Raw genomic sequence first — 17,627 nt, forward strand, 5'->3', positions numbered from 1 at the left:
ATGTACAACTCAGAAGTTCCTCACAGCACTCAGCAGGGGATCGACATGGACAACGGCTCTGGCGGCTTTTTGACCGACTTGACGTTCTTCGGTGGAAACTTTGGTATGAACCGGGCCTGCGGATCTCACTGGCGTGCAGGATAACAAGATAAAGCCAAATCTGTTCACTAGACACCGGCCCCAGTACTATGACGTGCCACCAAGCAAGATCATGAATATCGACAGCAAGGCCCGCAATCTCCTGGCGATTTTCGAGGAGCATGACGGCTATTCCAGCACACCCGGGAAACCAGCGATATCACCTGGGATCCGTTCAACGGTATCATCATAGGCCTACTGCCGACTGGGCTCTTTGTCCTATCTGATTTCACTGGACGAGACCAGAAAAATGGCCGTTGGAGGGCTGGCTGTACAACGGCGTTCTCGCTGGACGGGTCCATCGCAGTAGACATCCGCACCTCGGGATATATTCAGGTAGTTCACCGTGAGAAAAACGAGAATTACGACTTTGCCATCCACGACCATCTCAGCGGCGGCATGCACGACCACGTCCTCTACTTCAAATTAGATTTTAACGTCCTCGGCACTGCGAACACGGTTGCGCTCGTCCGCACCGCGTCTGTCACCACATCGTACCCCTGACTGGGCGGTGCATCGCGTACTACGACGCGGCTTGGCGCTCCGTCATCGCCGACGAGGAGCAAGGGCGATTTACTGGGACTTCGACAACGCGAATCAGCTCTTGGTCGTCAACACCAATGCCAAGAACAAGTTCGGCGAGAACAGGGGATACCGCATCGTCCCGCAAGGCGCGGGAAAGCTGACGGTGCGCGACGCGAGCGATCTGAGGAATGCGGCCCTGTGGGATGAGCATGATGTCCATGTCTCGATGCAGAAGGACGGGGAGTCGTGGGCCTCGCATGCGCACCGGAATCAGGACTTGCACAATCCACCAGTGGACTTTTCGCGCTTTTCAAACGGCGAGGTTTGATGGAGGAGGATCTCGTCCTATGAGTAAGCGTGGGCATGCATCATCTTCATAAGTACATACATCATGTACCTTGGATGTTGTTGATGAGAAAGGCGACCTTGTGGCTGATGTGCAAACATTCCCCAGCAAACTCAATGGATATGCCAGATACTCTCACCACATCGACACGCACTGGTATCCGAGTTGAGCCGCCGGACCTCTTCGGGACAAACCCATACCGCGAACGGCCCAGATGGTTCGGATGTCTCGCGATAAGTATGGAGATACTACCGATCTGGATACCTGTGGCCAATATTTGGCCTCCCGTGGCCTATTTGTAGATCCCCTAGAGGCAGCTCTCTGGGGCTATTCTGGTGAGCATGTAGCAGGCCAGGACCGTCAGAATCCAAATAGCCCCTATAATGTCGGTAATGGGTAGAACTTTCTATAGATCAAATAGCGGGGTATATTCGAATGTGTGTGGCAAGCATCGCTGAGGTAATTGAGGACGCACACGGCCGGGCGTGTCGAGATTTCATAGCGTAACGTTATTTCTTTTTTTCTTTCTTTTTTTCTCTTTCTGACTGCTGCCAAAGACGGCTTTGAATTTTCATGAACGGTCAGCGTCGCTGCCAACCGTATAGCCCCGGGCGACACCACTACGCCCCTCCTCTACCACAGTGCTCCTTTCGTCGGTATCAAAGTCGCTGCCGAGACCTGTCCAGGTCCTCTGAGACCGCAGAAACTCAGCACCAGGGCTGACCACTCCATTTATGGTCGCGACCTCTGCCTTTTGCCGCACTGCTAATTGGCCAGATAATGGCGCGCGTGGCGTAGCATTGTCCCCTGCGCTGGCATTTGCAACCCGTTGGCCACGCATCGGACGGCTTCGGCTGACCAACTTGCCTGTGCGGAGGTCAAACTCTGGTGGTGCCGACTCATCATCGTCTTCTTCAGCGTCATGAGATGAAAGTCCGTCGGGTCCAGTTGCGGCTTTTTCTTTTCCATCAGACATGTCCGCGCCTTCTTGTGGTGCTTTGACAGCTTCGATCCCACCCCACCACTTATCACCCCATATCCGCTCTTCATCCTTCATGAGGGCGACTTCGAGCTCGAAGGGAGTAATGGCTGGCCTATAGAAGGACGCATCATCCTCGACTAGGCTGCTTTCCCAGCAACCGACAACGACCCAGCCATCAATCTCGGCAAAGTTGGCGAGCTTTGCCGGGTTCAGCTTGCCAACCACCACTGTGTAGCTCTTCTTTCCCGCCGCAGCAATCTGCTTTCGAATCGCATCCAATGAGGATAGATAATTCGAAACCGAAAGCGTATTCACCAGAATACCAATGATGCCAGCCGTCGAAAGGGTCAGCAGCTTGGCGTAGCGCCGTCCCAGAAGGCGGCGGGAGAATTGAGCCACAGACGGTGCATCCGACAAATGCGAAGATGACGATGTGTTGGGTGCTGCGGTGGGGAAAATGCGAAGGGACTTGACCCGAGATGAAAGTGCGAGGAGAAGCGAGGTAGGGGGAGTGGATATGTGGAATATGTCATACTGGGTAAGGTCTACAGCTGACGGCCCTTCAAATTCCACACTTTCTCCGCTGGGATTTCGAGCAGTCCTATTAGGCAGCTTGCCAAACGGAAGATGTATGACCGAAGTCGCTAGAACATTGGTGTACCCACGCGCGCTTATATCAGACGCAATCGAGTCCACGTGATCTTGATATGCAACATCGGCCATGAGAACCACTCGACTGTCAATGGCAGGGAACTCCCTGATGAATTCGCTTATGACAGCTTGGTGGTCGAGGCGATGCTTGGTGAAGACATGAATGACTGGAAGCCTAGAGGTTGGAGATAGGCATGATCGGCCATAATGCACCACCACATCCGCGTCGACGTGCTCAGCAGCAATCTCATCAACGCAGCAGGCACTGTAAGACGTGTCAGCGAGGATATATATCCTCTGCTTCTTGGGGCTTGCGGATGTGGTCTTGGTGCCTTTAGATGATGAGCCTTGCACATCAGTGGCAGCCTGGTTGGAGGACTCCGAGACCTTGTTCACAGCCACCAGAGAGTTTGGGTCGGTTTGACTCGATGCGGCAGCTTCCAGCTTGTCAGACTTGACGAGAGCATCATCCGCATCCCGCAAGGCCGCCAGTGCATCCTCTAGAAGAGCCGCTACTGCAGGGGCATCTGGCAGCATGTGGTCGGGGAACTGCAGGGCGATGCGACGTCGGCCGCCATCATGCAGCTCCTGGGCAGTGCGAGCAACTTCGTAGACGACGGCTAGATCATGATTGGTGGCGTGTGACTCTTGGCCTGTGTCACCGCGAGCCTCTTCAGAAACGTGCTCGAAAAGGTGTTCGGCTGGCGTCGACAAGGCTGGCGCAACGGTGGGTTGATCTGTCATGGTTGTTGGGGCTGAAAATCTTTGAAAGAAAGAATCCTCCTAGATTCGCTCTTGATTTCAATGTTGATCTTCCGGGGTGGTTTCAGGCAGCCGTTATTGGTCCCCTACCCTGGCTCGCCTGGATGATCCGTTATCTCGTTTATTAAATTCCGAGGCCTTGGTAACGACTTTAGTTTCGTTTTGTCAGACAAGCCTTGCGACCCTACTAGGCAGCCTTATTTCTTTCGATGTTATTTTTTCCTCTTGTGCTCGTCCTGAAATCCAAAAGATTGGAGGTGGGGGCGGGTCAGACTGAACTCCAGCTATGTAGTTTTGTGGGGCCTTCCTGGCATACAAAATGAAACCCCGCCAATGAGAGTGGCCATTGCGAATAAAGGACGCAGCTGCCTTTCCTGTAATATACAGTAAGGAGGTAAACTGAGGTACGAAATACACAAGCTTCCCCTGCTTAGCTTGGTTTGTAAGCTGTGCGCGATTGTACAGTAGGCTCATTCCAGGTACGGTACAGTGGAGTCCAGACCGTTGAACGGTAGGCTTGCAGGTTACAGTACAGTACCTTATTTTGGCCGCTAAAAATGACACTAGCCCTCTTTGATCGTGGGCTGTGGGGTATGCGGACTTTTCGAATGCGAGAAGCGATGAGCCGGAGATCCTGGATGCTTGTCATTTGTGCGTTCGGACTATGTTTTCGGATCTTGGTGGCTGTCCTCACCAAAAGCTGGCCCCTTGGGGGCTGTAGTTGGATTGATTGGAAGGTTAGGCACCGAATATCATCTTTCTTTTCACGCATCAATGAGAATTACAATCAACCCGCAGTTAATCCATTTCTTGATCGTGGTCTTGTTCTGTTTAACCATCACCCCTGTCATAACACAGCGGATCAGATTAGGTGCCAGTTATCGACACCATAATGATCCATCACTGGGGGAAAAGCCAAGCTTCTGTCCGGCATGATTGGACAGGGTATGTTTCCATCGTCAAGCCCTTGCCAGATGACCAGTGACACCGCTGCGGCCCGCCGACCACTCCTCCATGAAGGTCATGTTTTTATTGATGGAGCATTCGTTGACTATGAGCTCCAGTCTCTACCCAATCCGGGGCTGGGCTTCTGCGTCGCCACAGTGTATTGTTACATTTGTTTGAATACCTCGTTAGGTAAAAGTAGGTACCTTAACTTATGTTACATACCAACCTAAAAAGCTGATCACCTTATTTATTTACCTACCTACCTACCTACCTACCTACCTATCTGAGGTAGGTGTGGAAAGTTTTGTATGTCAATATGCATTCTCAACCTGGTCTACTCGCAATCCATAAAACCCAGTGTGCTTCCGTCTCACCCTTGCAATAATAAATACCACATACTTTCCTACGCGGCTTCTCATAAGAGGGAATTAAAATATCAACAAAAAGCACCCACGTGCCTCGCTGCGACACTCAAGTCATGGATACCAGCGATCATTTACAGACGGATAAAGAAAGACAACGGAAAGCCAAACAAAGATCTCGCACGGGATGCAAAACTTGTCGCTCTCGAAAGGTCAAATGTGACGAGTACCCCGGCGGTTGCAAAAATTGTGAACGTCTGGATCTTATATGTCCCAACTCCAACCCATATCTGGATACATCAAGAGCAGGATCTGCCAGTGATGATGGCAACAACCTGGCGCCCACCTCGCGGACGCAAACAGGCATAAGGAGGTCACGAACCTATCGATCCTGCGGGGCATGTCGAGGGTCAAAGAGCCGCTGCTCCGGAGACCGGCCAATATGCGAACGTTGCCGCCAGCGTGGTATGGAGTGCGTCTACGAGGGCAAGCAAGTGCCGGACTGGGTCGAATTATCGTCAAAGATCAGGTCCAGGAAAAGGAGCGGTAGCTGTTCGCCTTCTGGAGGCAATAGCCCACCCAGATCACGCCAGATCAGCCCTTCTCGTGTAGCGACGAATATTACCGATTATGATGTTTCCGATTTGATATCATCGTCTAGCCAGGAGGAGAGCTTTAATTTGGACTTGACATGGTGAGAATACTGCTTCCTCTAGTTCTTACGAGAGTTTGGACTGCCACTGACGCAAGCATGCTGTACAAAGGCTGCTCGCTATCAACTTGCCTGATCGAAAGGCTCGCCTCATAGCGCTGCTCGACGAATACTTTGCCAACGTTCACAGCCTACGTTGTTTCGGTTTCGTTCACAGAGCGACTCTGGTGCAGCAGCTGGATAGCAGACTTCAGCGCGGACTATTGGAAGATGTACTGTTACTTGCACTTTGTGCGCTTGGAGCCAAGTAAGATGCTCAAAGACCACAAATAACTGTGAAGAAGGAGAATATCTGACTTAGACTCTGCTATAGATTCTTTGCTCTCAGACACGCCGGCGATTCCATGCTAGAGGCAGGGTTTGCTCTAAAATCTGGCAGCCAATGGGCCAAAAAGGCACAGACGCTACTGTTAGCCGATCTTAACATTGTTTCTGTCGAAAAAGGAATGGTGAGACCACCTAAAGATCCTTGACTAAGCCTATTGTCTCATAATACTAACTTGTGGTTAATGATACGTGACTATAGTCGGCGGTGTTGCTCTACGAGCACGAGATCAGAGTCGGCAACTATGCCTCTGCATTGGTGCTAAGCGGTCTTGCTGTTCGAATCTGCCAGTCCCTGGGTCTCAACTCGGAAATGTCAAACGACTTGTCTTGTGAATCTCCAAAAATGTGTCCCTCGATGCGAGAGTCCCGAAGGCGGCTCGCCTGGAGCGCTTGGGCTGTAGACGCCTTCTCATTCGGAGAGGGTGACGGGAGTTCGCTTATAGCTGACAGTGAAGTTCAGCTGCAGCTTCCGTGCAACGAGAGAAACTTTTATCTGCAGAAACCGAGTATCACTGAGGTCTTGCAGCCGTGGAAGATACTTCCATTTGCACCCCAAGGAGCTCAAGCTGAAGTTCCTGACCTGCCGGCGCAGTTCATACGGCTCACGTACCTCCGCAAGCAGGTATTAAAGTTAGTGATTCCAGACTGTGGTGGATAGCCTGAAAATTCAAGAAAAGAAAACAGTATCAAAGGCTGACACATAAACAGACACGTTCGACGACAGGAGCTAGCCCAAGAGACTGGCATATCACAGCACGGAGTTGAGACGGTGCTCGCGGCTCTGCAAACCTGGCACGATAATCTCCCGGTGACTCTCCAGTTCACCGAGACAGCACTCCGTATGCGTAAGAAGACGATGCAACTGGGAGGTTTGATATCCCTTCACGTGCTGTACCATCGCACTGCCAGTGAGCTCTGCCGTGTCGATGCAATACCGGGAGATCCAATGCCCCGCGACAGGGATACCATACAGAGACTTGGAGCCCTGTGCGTGAAGCACGCCTCTGCGATACCGCTGATTCTCGAAGAGGCTTTACATCATGGCTACGAGGCCATCGCGGACCCGTGCCTCGTATCGGCAGCCCACGACTCCTCGCTAGTTCTGGCGCATTACAACCAGGAGCAGGCTAGCTTCCCTAGCGGAGCTATACACTTTGAGCGACCTCCCAGAGAACTGGTGCAGCTGAATCTCAAGGCGCTGAAGGTTATGAGGCTTTTGCACACCCCAGCGGCGGAACTTGTGAGCTAGCCTTTGCTCCCAAAAGTAGTATCCATCGGTTAAAATGCTAACACATCGGGAAATTGACAGCATTCTTCGGTTCAAGAGTTGATGACTGACGCAAACCCCTCCATGCTTGCCGCGACAATGGGCACAATATCTGGCTCCTCGGGTATGGGCGTCTCGGCACCCATGATGGGTTTCACATCGCCGTAAGTAGCTGTTTGGTGCTGATCCTGGCATCCAAGTAAGCCCTTTCGTTGTGTTCAAAGACTGACCTGGTGCTCTTCCAAAATGAAAAAGTCCTTCGGGATTGTCTTTGTCAACATACACCGTACCGCCAACGACCAGGGGCGGTTTATCTGCTGCCCCTCCAACATACGACACACTGGCGCAGAGTACAACTGGAGAGGCGAACCGGTACTCAAGCTCTCAGAGCTCCTTGAACGCTAGTGTTTATGGTCCACTTCCCGGTGAACAGATGAGTGGCCACTTCCAGGGTCCTTCGCAGCAAATCGGCGTGAACAGCAGTCGAGCTCCAGACATGTTTGCCGCAACAGCGGGAGGATTTAACTACCTGGGCTCTTTTTATCCAGTCATGTGCGATGACACAATGTCCAGTCAAGGCGCAAGCTTATGAAGCAGGTAGAAAATATTACAATGACGGGTTAGTTGTTGTTGTTGTTGTTGTTGTGGGTTGATAGGGGTCGTGGAGAGCAAAGATGCTGTTGTCATATGTGTATTGCACAGCAACGTTATCGTATTGAGTAACCAGATGGCTTATCTTGTTCGATCTGGAACTAGAACACTAGAACCTAAAATGTTGTGGATGAGAAGTTAATTGCTCTAGTTTCGAACTGGGCCGTAAAGAGGGTTAACGCTTATAAGACGGCCACCAACCTTAATCTATATCCGCGCTATATCCACTAACCCCTGTATTCTGCACCCCTAAGGTGGATCTGGGTAATATTGCTTGCCACATGGGACCAGGCATCGCGTGTTGAATGTTTTACAAATGTTCCACAGCCGGTAAGCCTGAAGAAAGCGCCAATAGCCGTCGATTGGTATATGTTGTGTAGCTCAGGCAGGAAGTATGTTTGCGCGGTTCGAATGTGCCTTTTTCGGATAGTTTTTCTTATTACTACAGATGTCTGATAAACTATCGACATCTATCTAGATTATTGTCACAGTGACTAAAGTATCTACCAACGTACCTTAGCTACAACATGTAACGCTAGTTTCTAGGTACAGCTGTATCTCTATAATAATGTTGTGGCATTGATGAAGCTGCTAAAGAATTTTTAGAATTTTACTAAGTAAAACTACGACAAGTTTGCAAGGGTTCATCCCATCTGTACTTCATAGTGCTCAGTTTGACTGCAAGTGTTTCTTGCATGGACACACAGGCGGCAAAGACGAGGTGGGTTAGGGCGGCTGATCGAATTACCCAATCTGGTTGTAACAGACGACAATCCCTTTGCCAGTTGCAGGCGAATCTGGTTTTTTCCCCTGCTTCACTTGCATCACGGCAGCACCGACAGTGAATTTTTTTCCCCCATCAACGCCCCGGAAGATACCGACCATGCTTCCGTGGACTTTCTCCATTCCCACGGATGGAGTCCCATATTGAGATGAATTTTTTTTTTTTCTTGGCCTCGGCATGCCCACCCGCCCACTCACGAATTTGATGGGGAAAGAAAGGCTGGAATTGCGCGTTCATCGCCTTGCAGAAATTTTTCACATTCTTCCTGACTCAATGGCGAAATATGGTCCCACCAGCAACATCATGAAAGCGCCGTCTTGAAAGGCTACCATGGCTCCAGATGCACGTAGTACATGCATGCAAAAAGTTGAATTTACGCCACTGCGCTATTTACAACTTTTCCCCCCTTCTTGCTCCTCTCTATTTTCTCTTATCTTGTTTTTCGCATGCTTTCGCTAGGCGGACGCTTCCATCTCTGTGGTATAATTTGAGGGTCTTTCCCTCCAAAGTGCTTTCCCCAGACTGCTAGGGTTGTTGCTCAGGAGTCACCCCATCCAACCTTTCCACGGGCCGAATCCAGAACCACACGAGGCAACACTGTTCGATCCATAATATTTTTTTTTCTCTCTCCCCCTTGCTTGGTCTTCGGACATTCCTGCTTTAAACCCACTCCATTTCTTCCTACTTTCCATTATTCAAGAGGGAAAAAAAAAACATTGTCATCTTTCAGTACCGTCTTGGTTGGGTGGGCATCATCACCTATCATATAGGTTTGCCTGGTATTCTGTCTCTTGAAAAGAATTCTTCTTTGCTGAGGTAGCAAGGAACATCCTCGCCATCAAAGATGGGAGACTCTATCCAGCCGACCCACAAGTCGGATGCCGGCCCCAAGGGGCAGCTCGACAATGACTTTGAAAAACAAGTCGGTCGGGTCGAGATGACGGCCGATCTCAAGAGGAGGTTGGGCACTCGGCATCTGATGATGCTGGGAGTAGGCGGTACGATCGGTACCGGGTTGTTCATCGGAACGTAAGGCTGACTTGACTTCTCTCCCCTTCATCCACTCTCGACTTATCCGCCACAGGTACCTCCTGGGTAGCTCTTTTCTATAGTATTAGGATATCTTGTTCTGACCCTTGTTTTATAGTGGGAGTGCCGTTGCCAAGGCTGGCCCTGCCGGCTGTCTTCTCGCCTTCATCTGGGTTGGAACGTTGGTTTACAGCGTCATGGTTGGTCTGGCAGAGATGGCTACTTACATGCCTGTCACTGGTGGCTTTACCGTATACGCCAGTCGCTTTGTTGATCCTTCCCTCGGATTTGCTATGGGCTACATCTACTGGTTTTCTTGGTGCATCAGTGAGTATTAACCAGGGCTATGCCTTATAGGCACTCTTGTTGCGTGCGTTTTTATTTGGCGGTCGAGTACTCAGCCTGACTAACACTGTCCATCCCGGTAGCTTTTGCTCTGGAGATGACAATAACGGGTTTGATTATCCGCTATTGGCTCCCCCAGGTGTCTCTGAGCATCTTTGTCGGCGTCTTTTGGGTCGCTATAACTGCCCTCAACGTGCTGCCCATCAAAATGTACGGAGAGATCGAGATGTGGCTGTCCTCTATCAAGGTCATTACAGTCATCGGCTTCATTATCTTTGGAATTTGCATCGACGCCGGTGCAGGCCAGGATGGTGTCATAGGCGTCAAGAATTGGCAAAACCCCGGCGCCTTTGCTCCATACCTGCTGACGCAGATGGGAAACAACGAGGCTCTCGCTAAATTCGCCGGCTTCTGGGCTGTGCTGGTGCAGGCCGGTTTCTCGTACCAGGGCACTGAGCTGGTCGGTGTCGGCGCCGGCGAGACGCACAACCCCCGGAAGACCGTTCCCCTGGCCATCAAGTGGGTATTCTGGTCTATCGTCACTCTCTTCGTGCTCACTGTCTTTATCATCGGCCTGCGTAAGTACATACCATATGCTCATCCCACAGGGCGAATAAGCCCCGTGGGGAAATGAATTTGCACCGGGTTAAATATGCTAACGGAATATGCAGTCATTCCTTACACCAACGAGACTCTCAGTAGCGGTGAGAACAACGCATCGGGCTCGCCTTTTGTCATTGCCGTGGACTTGGCCGGCGTGCGAGTGCTTCCGCACATCATCAACGCTGTCCTCCTCACGGTCGTCCTCAGCGCTGCTATTGCCAACGTTTACTCGGGCTCCCGTGTCCTCGTCGGCTTGGCAGAGGAGCGCCTCGCACCCCGCTGGATGATGAAGACGACCTCGTGGGGTGTGCCATACTACGCCATCGCCTGCACGGCCATCTGGGGTGTCCTCGGCTTCTTGAACGAGTCGGAGGGCGGGACGACGGTGTTCAACTGGCTCATGAACATCTCGGGTGTGGCCGGTTTCATCTCTTGGACCTCGATCAACGTCTCGCACCTCTTCTTCCGCCGGGCGCTCAGCGTGCAGGGCATCCCGGCGGAGCAGCTGCCATACCAGGCGCCCGGGCAGCCGTGGCTGACGTGGTACGGCATCTTTTTCAACCTGCTCATCATCATCACCCAGGGCTTCACTTCTTTCCTGCCCTGGAGCGTGACCGAGTTCTTCGTCGCGTACGTCAGCCTGATCCTGTTTGCCCTGCTGTACATTGGCCACAAGGCCTGGACGAGGTGTGGGTTCGTCAAGTCGCACGAGGCCGATCTGATCACTGGTACATACCCTGTCGACTGGGAATAACAGGGTGACCTTTTGTCAAGTTTCGTGGGTTTTGAATCCATCGGCAGTTGATAGGTTTTTGTCTTGGTGTACGTTGTTTTGTTTGGAGCCACGGGTTGGGTTGCTTGTCACTAATGGGGCGGGGTTTTTTTTTTTTTTTTTTTTTGCTTGGAGATATCCTTGGAGCCTAAAAGTATAATTATTGTGAATTGTATTTGTATTCTAATGAATGAAAAAAAGGAGCACTGTATGCCATTTTCTGTACCCTTCTTCCTGGTTTCAAAACAACAAAGGTAGTGGAGGCATGAAGTTGGCTTGATATGGATAAATGTGGGTCCGCGGCATGTAAATGGGTTACGGGCAACGTAGAATAGAGAAGAAAGGGGTCTGAGGTGAATGGGCAAACAAAGCCAACAAACAAGCGTCATAAATTTCCTGGTTGGCTACTTTCTGCCATTTGCTTGGTCGTTTTTTTCTTTGGCACTAAAGAATTCCTTGCGTTCGTTTTCAGAGCAACAATCACAACCAACACTCTGGCTAGCCTGGTAGACCCAGGTCTCTCCTCTAATCGGCCATAAGCACAATCCCCTCATTTTTAAGTAACCACTGCGCAAAGCATTTCACAGAGGACGAAGAGAATGCAATATATTTGTTTGGGATTTTTTTCTGATCTTACCACTTGTTTGGCGTTCATCACCCTGAAAACACGGGGTCCTGATCTTGACTGGCTCCGTTTTTGTTGTGCACTCGAATGCAACCGTACACGAACAAGTGAAGAAAAAGTGAGATTGGTGATATTCCTGGTGAACAAGACCAGAAATTCGACTTGAATATCACATTTGAACTTAATAGACTTCTGCTGACGTTCGTTACTATCACGCCTAGGTTCCCCAGTTCAGCCTCAATTCCGAGTCAAGATCGGCCGACGATGGACCCTGATAACGCCAAGGCTCCGCTAAGCCAAAGCGGCAGGCAGATGTCACTCCCCTGCACACAAAATGCCTTGCCTGCGCTACCGACTGTGGACACTGTGCCGCACCAAGCTAAGCTAAACCCGACAACAGACGCGGCAGCAGCAGCTCGTTGTGATCAAGGCCTAGGACCAGTAGCATTCAAGCCGATAGCTTCAAGCTTTTTTCCACCTGCACAATTGGCAACACCACTCCGTGCTTCGGTCAACGAGCAATTGTCCCGCGTCACCGTTCGAGAGCCCGAACTCAAGCCTCGAATCGCCTCGTCGACGAAACATCATCCGATCGGTCCCCGGCCTCTTGGATCACACCCCGTGGCTTTCCCCACTGAGGTCTCGGAGTACGAAAGCTATCTCGCCGCCTTTAACCAATTTTCTTGGCCGCCAGCGAACCAGACAGGATCCCCGTTCATTGATCGCTCCTGGAAAACCCCGCCCTCCTCCGACTGGCCCCTCAAGGAGGAAGGAATTCGATCGGCTCGCGCCGTGCGTCTGCGACGACCCAAAGCTATCCAAGTCACCGCCACCTCGGGACCGGCGCGAAAGGATACCTTGGTAGTGCCATATACTGCCCCTAGCGCGCGAGCCCTCCCCTCTGCTCCGCCTCTGCCGCCACCGCACAGAGAGTCGCTGCCGCAACTCCCCAGGCCGCCGCCTTCGCCTGACAACAACAGCCACCACGTACTGCCAGACAAGGTCCGCCCACGCTCGTCATCCGTCGCGGACCCGGATCAGGCGCCGCCTCCGCTCGCAATCATGAACGGCATGAACGGCGCCAACATGGGCGTCGGCATGGTCGGCCCCACCCCGGCCGGCCACCAGCAGGAGCTTAGCCACATATACGGCATGGTCGACGATCTGAGCAGCCAGCTGGCGGAGAACAGGAGGGTGCTGGAGGAGGTTGTATCGTTGGTCGGCAGGATCAGGGCGCGCGCCAGGCATCAGAACCTATCGAATCAGGAAATAATCGCCGGCGCCGACGACCCGAGCACAAGTGAGTGACCCCCGGCTGCCGCTGTTCGCAGAGAGCTGAAGAGAGGAGAAAAAGAAAGACTACTTTGGACACGGGGAGCTAACCTACATTTACCTACACGAAACAGCCGAGAACCTTGACCGCCTCATCTCCATCCTCTCAGAAACCCTCGAAAAGGCACTGCACGAGCGGGACGCCAACTCTGAACTCCTGCAGCAGTATGCCAACGTCATGGCCAACATGGTACGGCAGGCGCACGACCACAAATCACGCACCGTGACGGACGTGTCGGCATGGCACCGATCGTACCGGCAGCAGCTGGCCGAGGCGCGCGAGGAGAACTCTCGGCTGCGCGAGCAGATCTGGGACGTCCAGGAGCGGGCGGGACGGCTCAACGAGTCGGTGCGGCAGTTCCGCACCAGCTACGACGCGGACCCGTCGAGGTACGAGGCGCGCGTCGAGAACATTGCCCTGCGCCAGGAGGTCCGGTTCTGGAAGCGCATGGCCATGCCCGACGTGCCCGAAGACGACCCCATGTGGAGCGACGATGACGACCTCATCGACCCGGCCGAGACGGCCAGGCTGGCCGAGGTCGAGCGCGCCGCCGCCGCCATGGCTGCCAGCCAGCATCTCGCCGCCCAGGAGGAGGAGGAGAACCAGCTCAAGGAGGACGAGAGGCGCGCCGCGCTCGAGGCCGCCGGGGGTTCCTCGGGCGGCAGCGCCGACGGCACCGGCGACCTGGCCTCGATGGGTCAGTCGGGTCCGCAAAGTGGTACTGGCGCGAGGGGAGTTCTCATGCAGAGAGAAGGCGAGACGTCTTAGTCTCAACGTCAGCCTGGAAACTCGTGTATTGCGATGTAGCACTTCTTACGATGTATTTTTTTTTCTCTTTTGGGAAGCTGTTCAGTCCAAATCACCATACGACCAGGTCAGAGAGACTCTGGTTGAATAATATCATGATGCATAACTTGAAGTTAAATCAAGCAGTGAAGCTTTTCCAAGAATTACTCCAACGAGGAGGTTTGTTCATCCCTTGTTTACCTCTACAGAAATATCATCTACTTGACTGTGCTTACTATAACCTACGCGGACCGCAAACGGTGGACTTCGATCTTGAACTTGAGGCCGTAAAACGCCTTCAAGTGGTCTTTTCGTGACCCAATATCTCCAGTACGAGTTTCTGTTTTCTCTAGGGCCTCTTCAACCTCACAATCACAGAGTATATTGATGGCAAGCTAGCTATCCCACCACACATTCTGTCAAAGTTTTTGTACGAAAAAAGAAAAGCTGCAGCCTTCTGCTCTTGCTTCTAGTCACCCTGTATCTACAAGCCAGCCAGAGTATCTATCATGATGTCTATTTAGGGACGGCGTCAAAGGTGTCCACATCCCCCCACAGCGATGCGGGATGACCCTTTTATCTCCCCTGGAATGGTGTCCCAGGGATGGGCTCGGGCCGGGTCTTGCAGGTGGGATTTAGCCTTGCGGCAAAGCCCTTCCGAGAAGTGGAAATATGCGGCAAGCCAAACAGAAAAAGAAAAGTAGTGTAGGAAATGGGGGGGAAAGCGGCAAGAGGCCCGAAGCCGTGGTCCCCACTGGGAAAAAAAGATTGGTAAACGGCTAAAGTGGCCGGGACGAGAAGTATTGCATGTTTTTTTCCTACTGCTTTTCAGCTCCTCATATTTTGCCCGTCATGCAGTAGGGTCCTTGCACGTGTGAATCTGAGTGGCATCATCAGGTGTGCTTTAGTTTCATCTCACGAGTATGTTGTTGATAGAAAGGAGCAACCTTACAAAAATCCAATACTCGGTGCATCACTAATTGTTATGTTCCGTCGTATATGTAGAAACAAGATTTTGCGACGGGCTTCTTGAAAACCAAGTTTAGCACTTTCGACACGAGGAATTAGAAAGAAATTAAGCGTTCATGTACTTTTCAAACCTGGCCGTCGCAGGGTCACAAAAGATAGCTGGCCGCAGACATCTCTTCAACACGACCGATTTACCTCCTCAAACCCGAGTCCAACTTCGGATAAACAGCAGTGGGCCAGTAACGCCTCCATGCTTCACATGTAGGCTGTACCTGGTCAAGCTTCATAACATTGGGTATCTCATCCGGAAGCTCGAGGAACTGAACGCTGAGGCCCTGACTGACGTGCCAGCCGATATGGCAGTGCATCAGCCATGCACCAGGGTTCTTGGTCTCAAACCCAAGCACCATCCACCCGCCAGGCAGCATCGCCACGTCCCTCCGGACAGGGTTGTTGAAGTTGAGTAAACCAATGTCCCGTGTCGCGTCAAAAGTGCCGCTCTCACCTGTTCCCAGCAGCAGTAGGTCGTGCCCGTGGAGGTGGATAGGATGCGGAAGCCCGGCCCGGAGGTTGTTGATGACCCAAAAAGTCCACACGTTGCGTTTGGGCATGCTCACGACGTTTGCAGAGCGCGGCCAGGACGTGTTCTTCTCCGCAATGTATTGGAGGATGGGCTTGTCCCACTCGACGTCAATGGCAGATCCGTTAACCAGCCAATGGAAAACAGTACCGCGGGTTGTGAGGACTTGCGTCACGTCGACGGGCAACTCCTTGAATTGCGCGGCGAACTGGTCTCTCGGGGCTACACGCTTCACCACAGGCGCAAAGCCAGTAGAATCACGGCAGTCGGCAGTGATGGGTGTTCCACGGTTTGTGGGATTAGCATTGCTGGGGGCTCCCTCATACTCGAAAATAGATGCAGGGAACGGATTGTCGGTAGTACCGCAGCGACCACCCCCTCCCAGTGTAGCGTTGAACCAGTAATTCGCAACAGCTTGGTTTGCCTCGATTATCACATCGTACCGCTGACCGACCCCGAGGAATAGCTGGGATTTGATGATAGGCTCGACAGGGACAAGGTCAGTAGCAATGACCGTAAAGTTGTGGCCAACAAGCGAGACAGTGAAACCGACGTCTACAGACGTGTTGATGATTCTCAGTCGATGCTTCTTGCCCCTGGTCAGCTTGACGCGGTTATAACGGCCTCCACTGCCTTTGGGGTTGATGTTTGTGCCGTTAAAGACTATGTTGTTAGCTACTGGAGGGCCGCCCGTCTCCGCCCTAAGCTGCAACCTGTCTGCTGTTTCGTGATACCAGTCCGTGATTATGTATGGTCCGAGGTCAACGTCGTAATCAGCACTGGCAGGTCCGTGGAGGATGACTGATCCCACGATGCCATTGCCATATTGCGTTGAAAAATGACTGCAAGAAGTGAGGTGTAGATTTGAGCATCAAATCGCTTTGCAATTTTGATATTGGAACGAAGTTGAAAGGGGCAAAGTTTTCTGACAAGCTGCTTACCTGTGAAACCAGCTGGAGCCATAGTTTACGGCCCTGAAAGTGTAGCTTCGGCTACTTCCTGGGGGAATAGGACACTCGGTCACTCCGTTTGCGCCATCCTGATTGTTACTGTTGAGCTGGTGCATCCCATGCCAATGAATGCCGGTACTGTTTTTCCATCCTGTTAGTAACAAAAGCAGAAGTTGAGAGGTGTCAAGGGTCAGGAGATCAGAGCTTTTTACCCATTGTCTCGAAGCTGATTGTGAACGCGAAGTTCCAGCCAATCACCCCAATCTTCCGATAGTCACTGTCAGACTACTGGCATTTTCTCGACTAGCTTCTAGAAATCATAAGTACTCACCGCATTGTATGGCTGGACCGGGGAAAGCCCCTGTGATATGAATAGGTCAGTCAAACTGCTGAGAGACAAAAAGCTACACCTTATCAACAGATCATCTCACCATTAATCAGCATGACCGGCTTGGCGACACCATCAGCCCCAGCATATGAGGTTACATTGGTGATGTATAAGTCAAACTGTGCGGTAGAATTGTTAGTAAAACATAGCAGAAATGCTTGAAAAAAAGGTCATTGCGTCAAGCAGCAGGGGAAAGGACTTGGGGTAAGATGTCCAAGAGAGAAACTAACTGTCCGAGTGGTTCCCGTCGGGATCACGCCCTCATAATCTGTGCTGATGTTCCAGTTGTTCTTCCAACACCGGCGGTTCGTTGGGCCATGTTCGCCACAAGGAGAACCACCAGGGGTGATAGTTTGCCTAGCTTGAAGGACGCCAGCTGTGGCGATGGATTCTGGCTTTAGGAGTGGTATAGGATCCGCTTGGGCAGCGCTAGCCCAGATAAGAGCCAGGGCAATGCCTGAGATTGTCTTTCGAACATTCATACTGAAAAGTTCTTTACAAGGGCTGCGTGGTAGATCGGAACTGAGAGAAGCCTACTCTGCATATGACAGCGTGCCTCTAGTGGTGCCAAACTTTCCCTTTTATATCACTTTCCGCCAGCAGACCACTGGCCTTTGGTGGATGAGAAAGCTGCAGTATGTCGCAAAACCAACACCTCGATTATCCCGATGCAATTTTCCTGTGATTTCGCTTCACGCTGCAGACAGACAGTCTCAAGTCAAGCTAGCAAGGGTTTGCCGCCACACTCGACGACAGGCGATATCGGGCTTTATGCACACAGGCATGGTTACC

The 17,627-nt window shown here is 51.9% G+C and overlaps 7 protein-coding genes across 7 annotated transcripts; 5 read left to right on the plus strand and 2 right to left on the minus strand.

The window, feature by feature from the left end:
* Window positions 1-991, plus strand: PgNI_03443 (uncharacterized protein; the record flags this gene model as incomplete). Its single annotated transcript, XM_031123498.1, has 3 exons — window positions 1-103; window positions 332-617; window positions 706-991. The coding sequence occupies 3 exons, from the start codon at window positions 1-3 to the stop codon at window positions 989-991; spliced, it is 675 nt and encodes a 224-aa protein (XP_030985201.1).
* Window positions 992-1,580: 589 nt separating this feature from the next.
* PgNI_03444 (uncharacterized protein) lies at window positions 1,581-3,386 on the minus strand (the record flags this gene model as incomplete). Its single annotated transcript, XM_031123499.1, has 1 exon — window positions 1,581-3,386. One exon carries the CDS (start codon window positions 3,384-3,386, stop codon window positions 1,581-1,583), a length of 1,806 nt encoding a protein of 601 aa, XP_030985198.1.
* A 775-nt stretch (window positions 3,387-4,161) lies between these two features.
* PgNI_03445 (uncharacterized protein) lies at window positions 4,162-4,550 on the plus strand. Its single transcript, XM_031123500.1, has 2 exons — window positions 4,162-4,349; window positions 4,469-4,550. Exon 1 carries the CDS (start codon window positions 4,179-4,181, stop codon window positions 4,338-4,340), a length of 162 nt encoding a protein of 53 aa, XP_030985199.1. The 5' UTR covers window positions 4,162-4,178; the 3' UTR covers window positions 4,341-4,349; window positions 4,469-4,550.
* A 280-nt stretch (window positions 4,551-4,830) lies between these two features.
* On the plus strand, window positions 4,831-7,700 carry PgNI_03446 (uncharacterized protein; the record flags this gene model as incomplete). The annotated part of the gene is made up of 7 exons (XM_031123501.1): window positions 4,831-5,408; window positions 5,479-5,673; window positions 5,740-5,875; window positions 5,953-6,383; window positions 6,462-6,993; window positions 7,063-7,184; window positions 7,276-7,700. 7 exons carry the CDS (start codon window positions 4,831-4,833, stop codon window positions 7,610-7,612), a joined length of 2,331 nt encoding a protein of 776 aa, XP_030985196.1. The 3' UTR covers window positions 7,613-7,700.
* A 1,250-nt stretch (window positions 7,701-8,950) lies between these two features.
* Window positions 8,951-11,347, plus strand: PgNI_03447 (uncharacterized protein). The gene is made up of 4 exons (XM_031123502.1): window positions 8,951-9,484; window positions 9,603-9,811; window positions 9,913-10,407; window positions 10,501-11,347. The coding sequence occupies exons 1-4, from the start codon at window positions 9,300-9,302 to the stop codon at window positions 11,184-11,186; spliced, it is 1,575 nt and encodes a 524-aa protein (XP_030985197.1). The 5' UTR covers window positions 8,951-9,299; the 3' UTR covers window positions 11,187-11,347.
* A 738-nt stretch (window positions 11,348-12,085) lies between these two features.
* Window positions 12,086-14,075, plus strand: PgNI_03448 (uncharacterized protein). The gene is made up of 2 exons (XM_031123503.1): window positions 12,086-13,129; window positions 13,236-14,075. The coding sequence occupies exons 1-2, from the start codon at window positions 12,094-12,096 to the stop codon at window positions 13,928-13,930; spliced, it is 1,731 nt and encodes a 576-aa protein (XP_030985204.1). The 5' UTR covers window positions 12,086-12,093; the 3' UTR covers window positions 13,931-14,075.
* A 1,033-nt stretch (window positions 14,076-15,108) lies between these two features.
* On the minus strand, window positions 15,109-17,317 carry PgNI_03449 (uncharacterized protein; the record flags this gene model as incomplete). Its single annotated transcript, XM_031123504.1, has 6 exons — window positions 15,109-16,339; window positions 16,439-16,585; window positions 16,660-16,711; window positions 16,779-16,808; window positions 16,879-16,954; window positions 17,066-17,317. The coding sequence occupies 6 exons, from the start codon at window positions 17,315-17,317 to the stop codon at window positions 15,109-15,111; spliced, it is 1,788 nt and encodes a 595-aa protein (XP_030985205.1).
* Window positions 17,318-17,627: the final 310 nt, after the last annotated feature.

Source organism: Pyricularia grisea, assembly GCF_004355905.1.
Source record: "Pyricularia grisea strain NI907 chromosome Unknown Pyricularia_grisea_NI907_Scaffold_2, whole genome shotgun sequence".
Classification (NCBI taxonomy): Eukaryota; Fungi; Ascomycota; class Sordariomycetes; order Magnaporthales; family Pyriculariaceae; genus Pyricularia; species Pyricularia grisea.

What these genes read in the sequence shown, in the direction of transcription:
- PgNI_03445 (XM_031123500.1), top strand. Translation starts at nt 4,179, where the DNA reads ATGAGAATTACAATCAACCCGCAGTTAATCCATTTCTTGATCGTGGTC.
- PgNI_03447 (XM_031123502.1), top strand. Translation starts at nt 9,300, where the DNA reads ATGGGAGACTCTATCCAGCCGACCCACAAGTCGGATGCCGGCCCCAAG. An exon ending in ACCGGGTTGTTCATCGGAAC is followed by an intron (nt 9,485 to 9,602) that starts GTAAGGCTGACT and finishes CTTGTTTTATAG; the next exon opens with TGGGAGTGCCGTTGCCAAGG. An exon ending in CTGGTTTTCTTGGTGCATCA is followed by an intron (nt 9,812 to 9,912) that starts GTGAGTATTAAC and finishes CCATCCCGGTAG; the next exon opens with CTTTTGCTCTGGAGATGACA.
- PgNI_03448 (XM_031123503.1), top strand. Translation starts at nt 12,094, where the DNA reads ATGGACCCTGATAACGCCAAGGCTCCGCTAAGCCAAAGCGGCAGGCAG. An exon ending in CGCCGACGACCCGAGCACAA is followed by an intron (nt 13,130 to 13,235) that starts GTGAGTGACCCC and finishes TACACGAAACAG; the next exon opens with CCGAGAACCTTGACCGCCTC.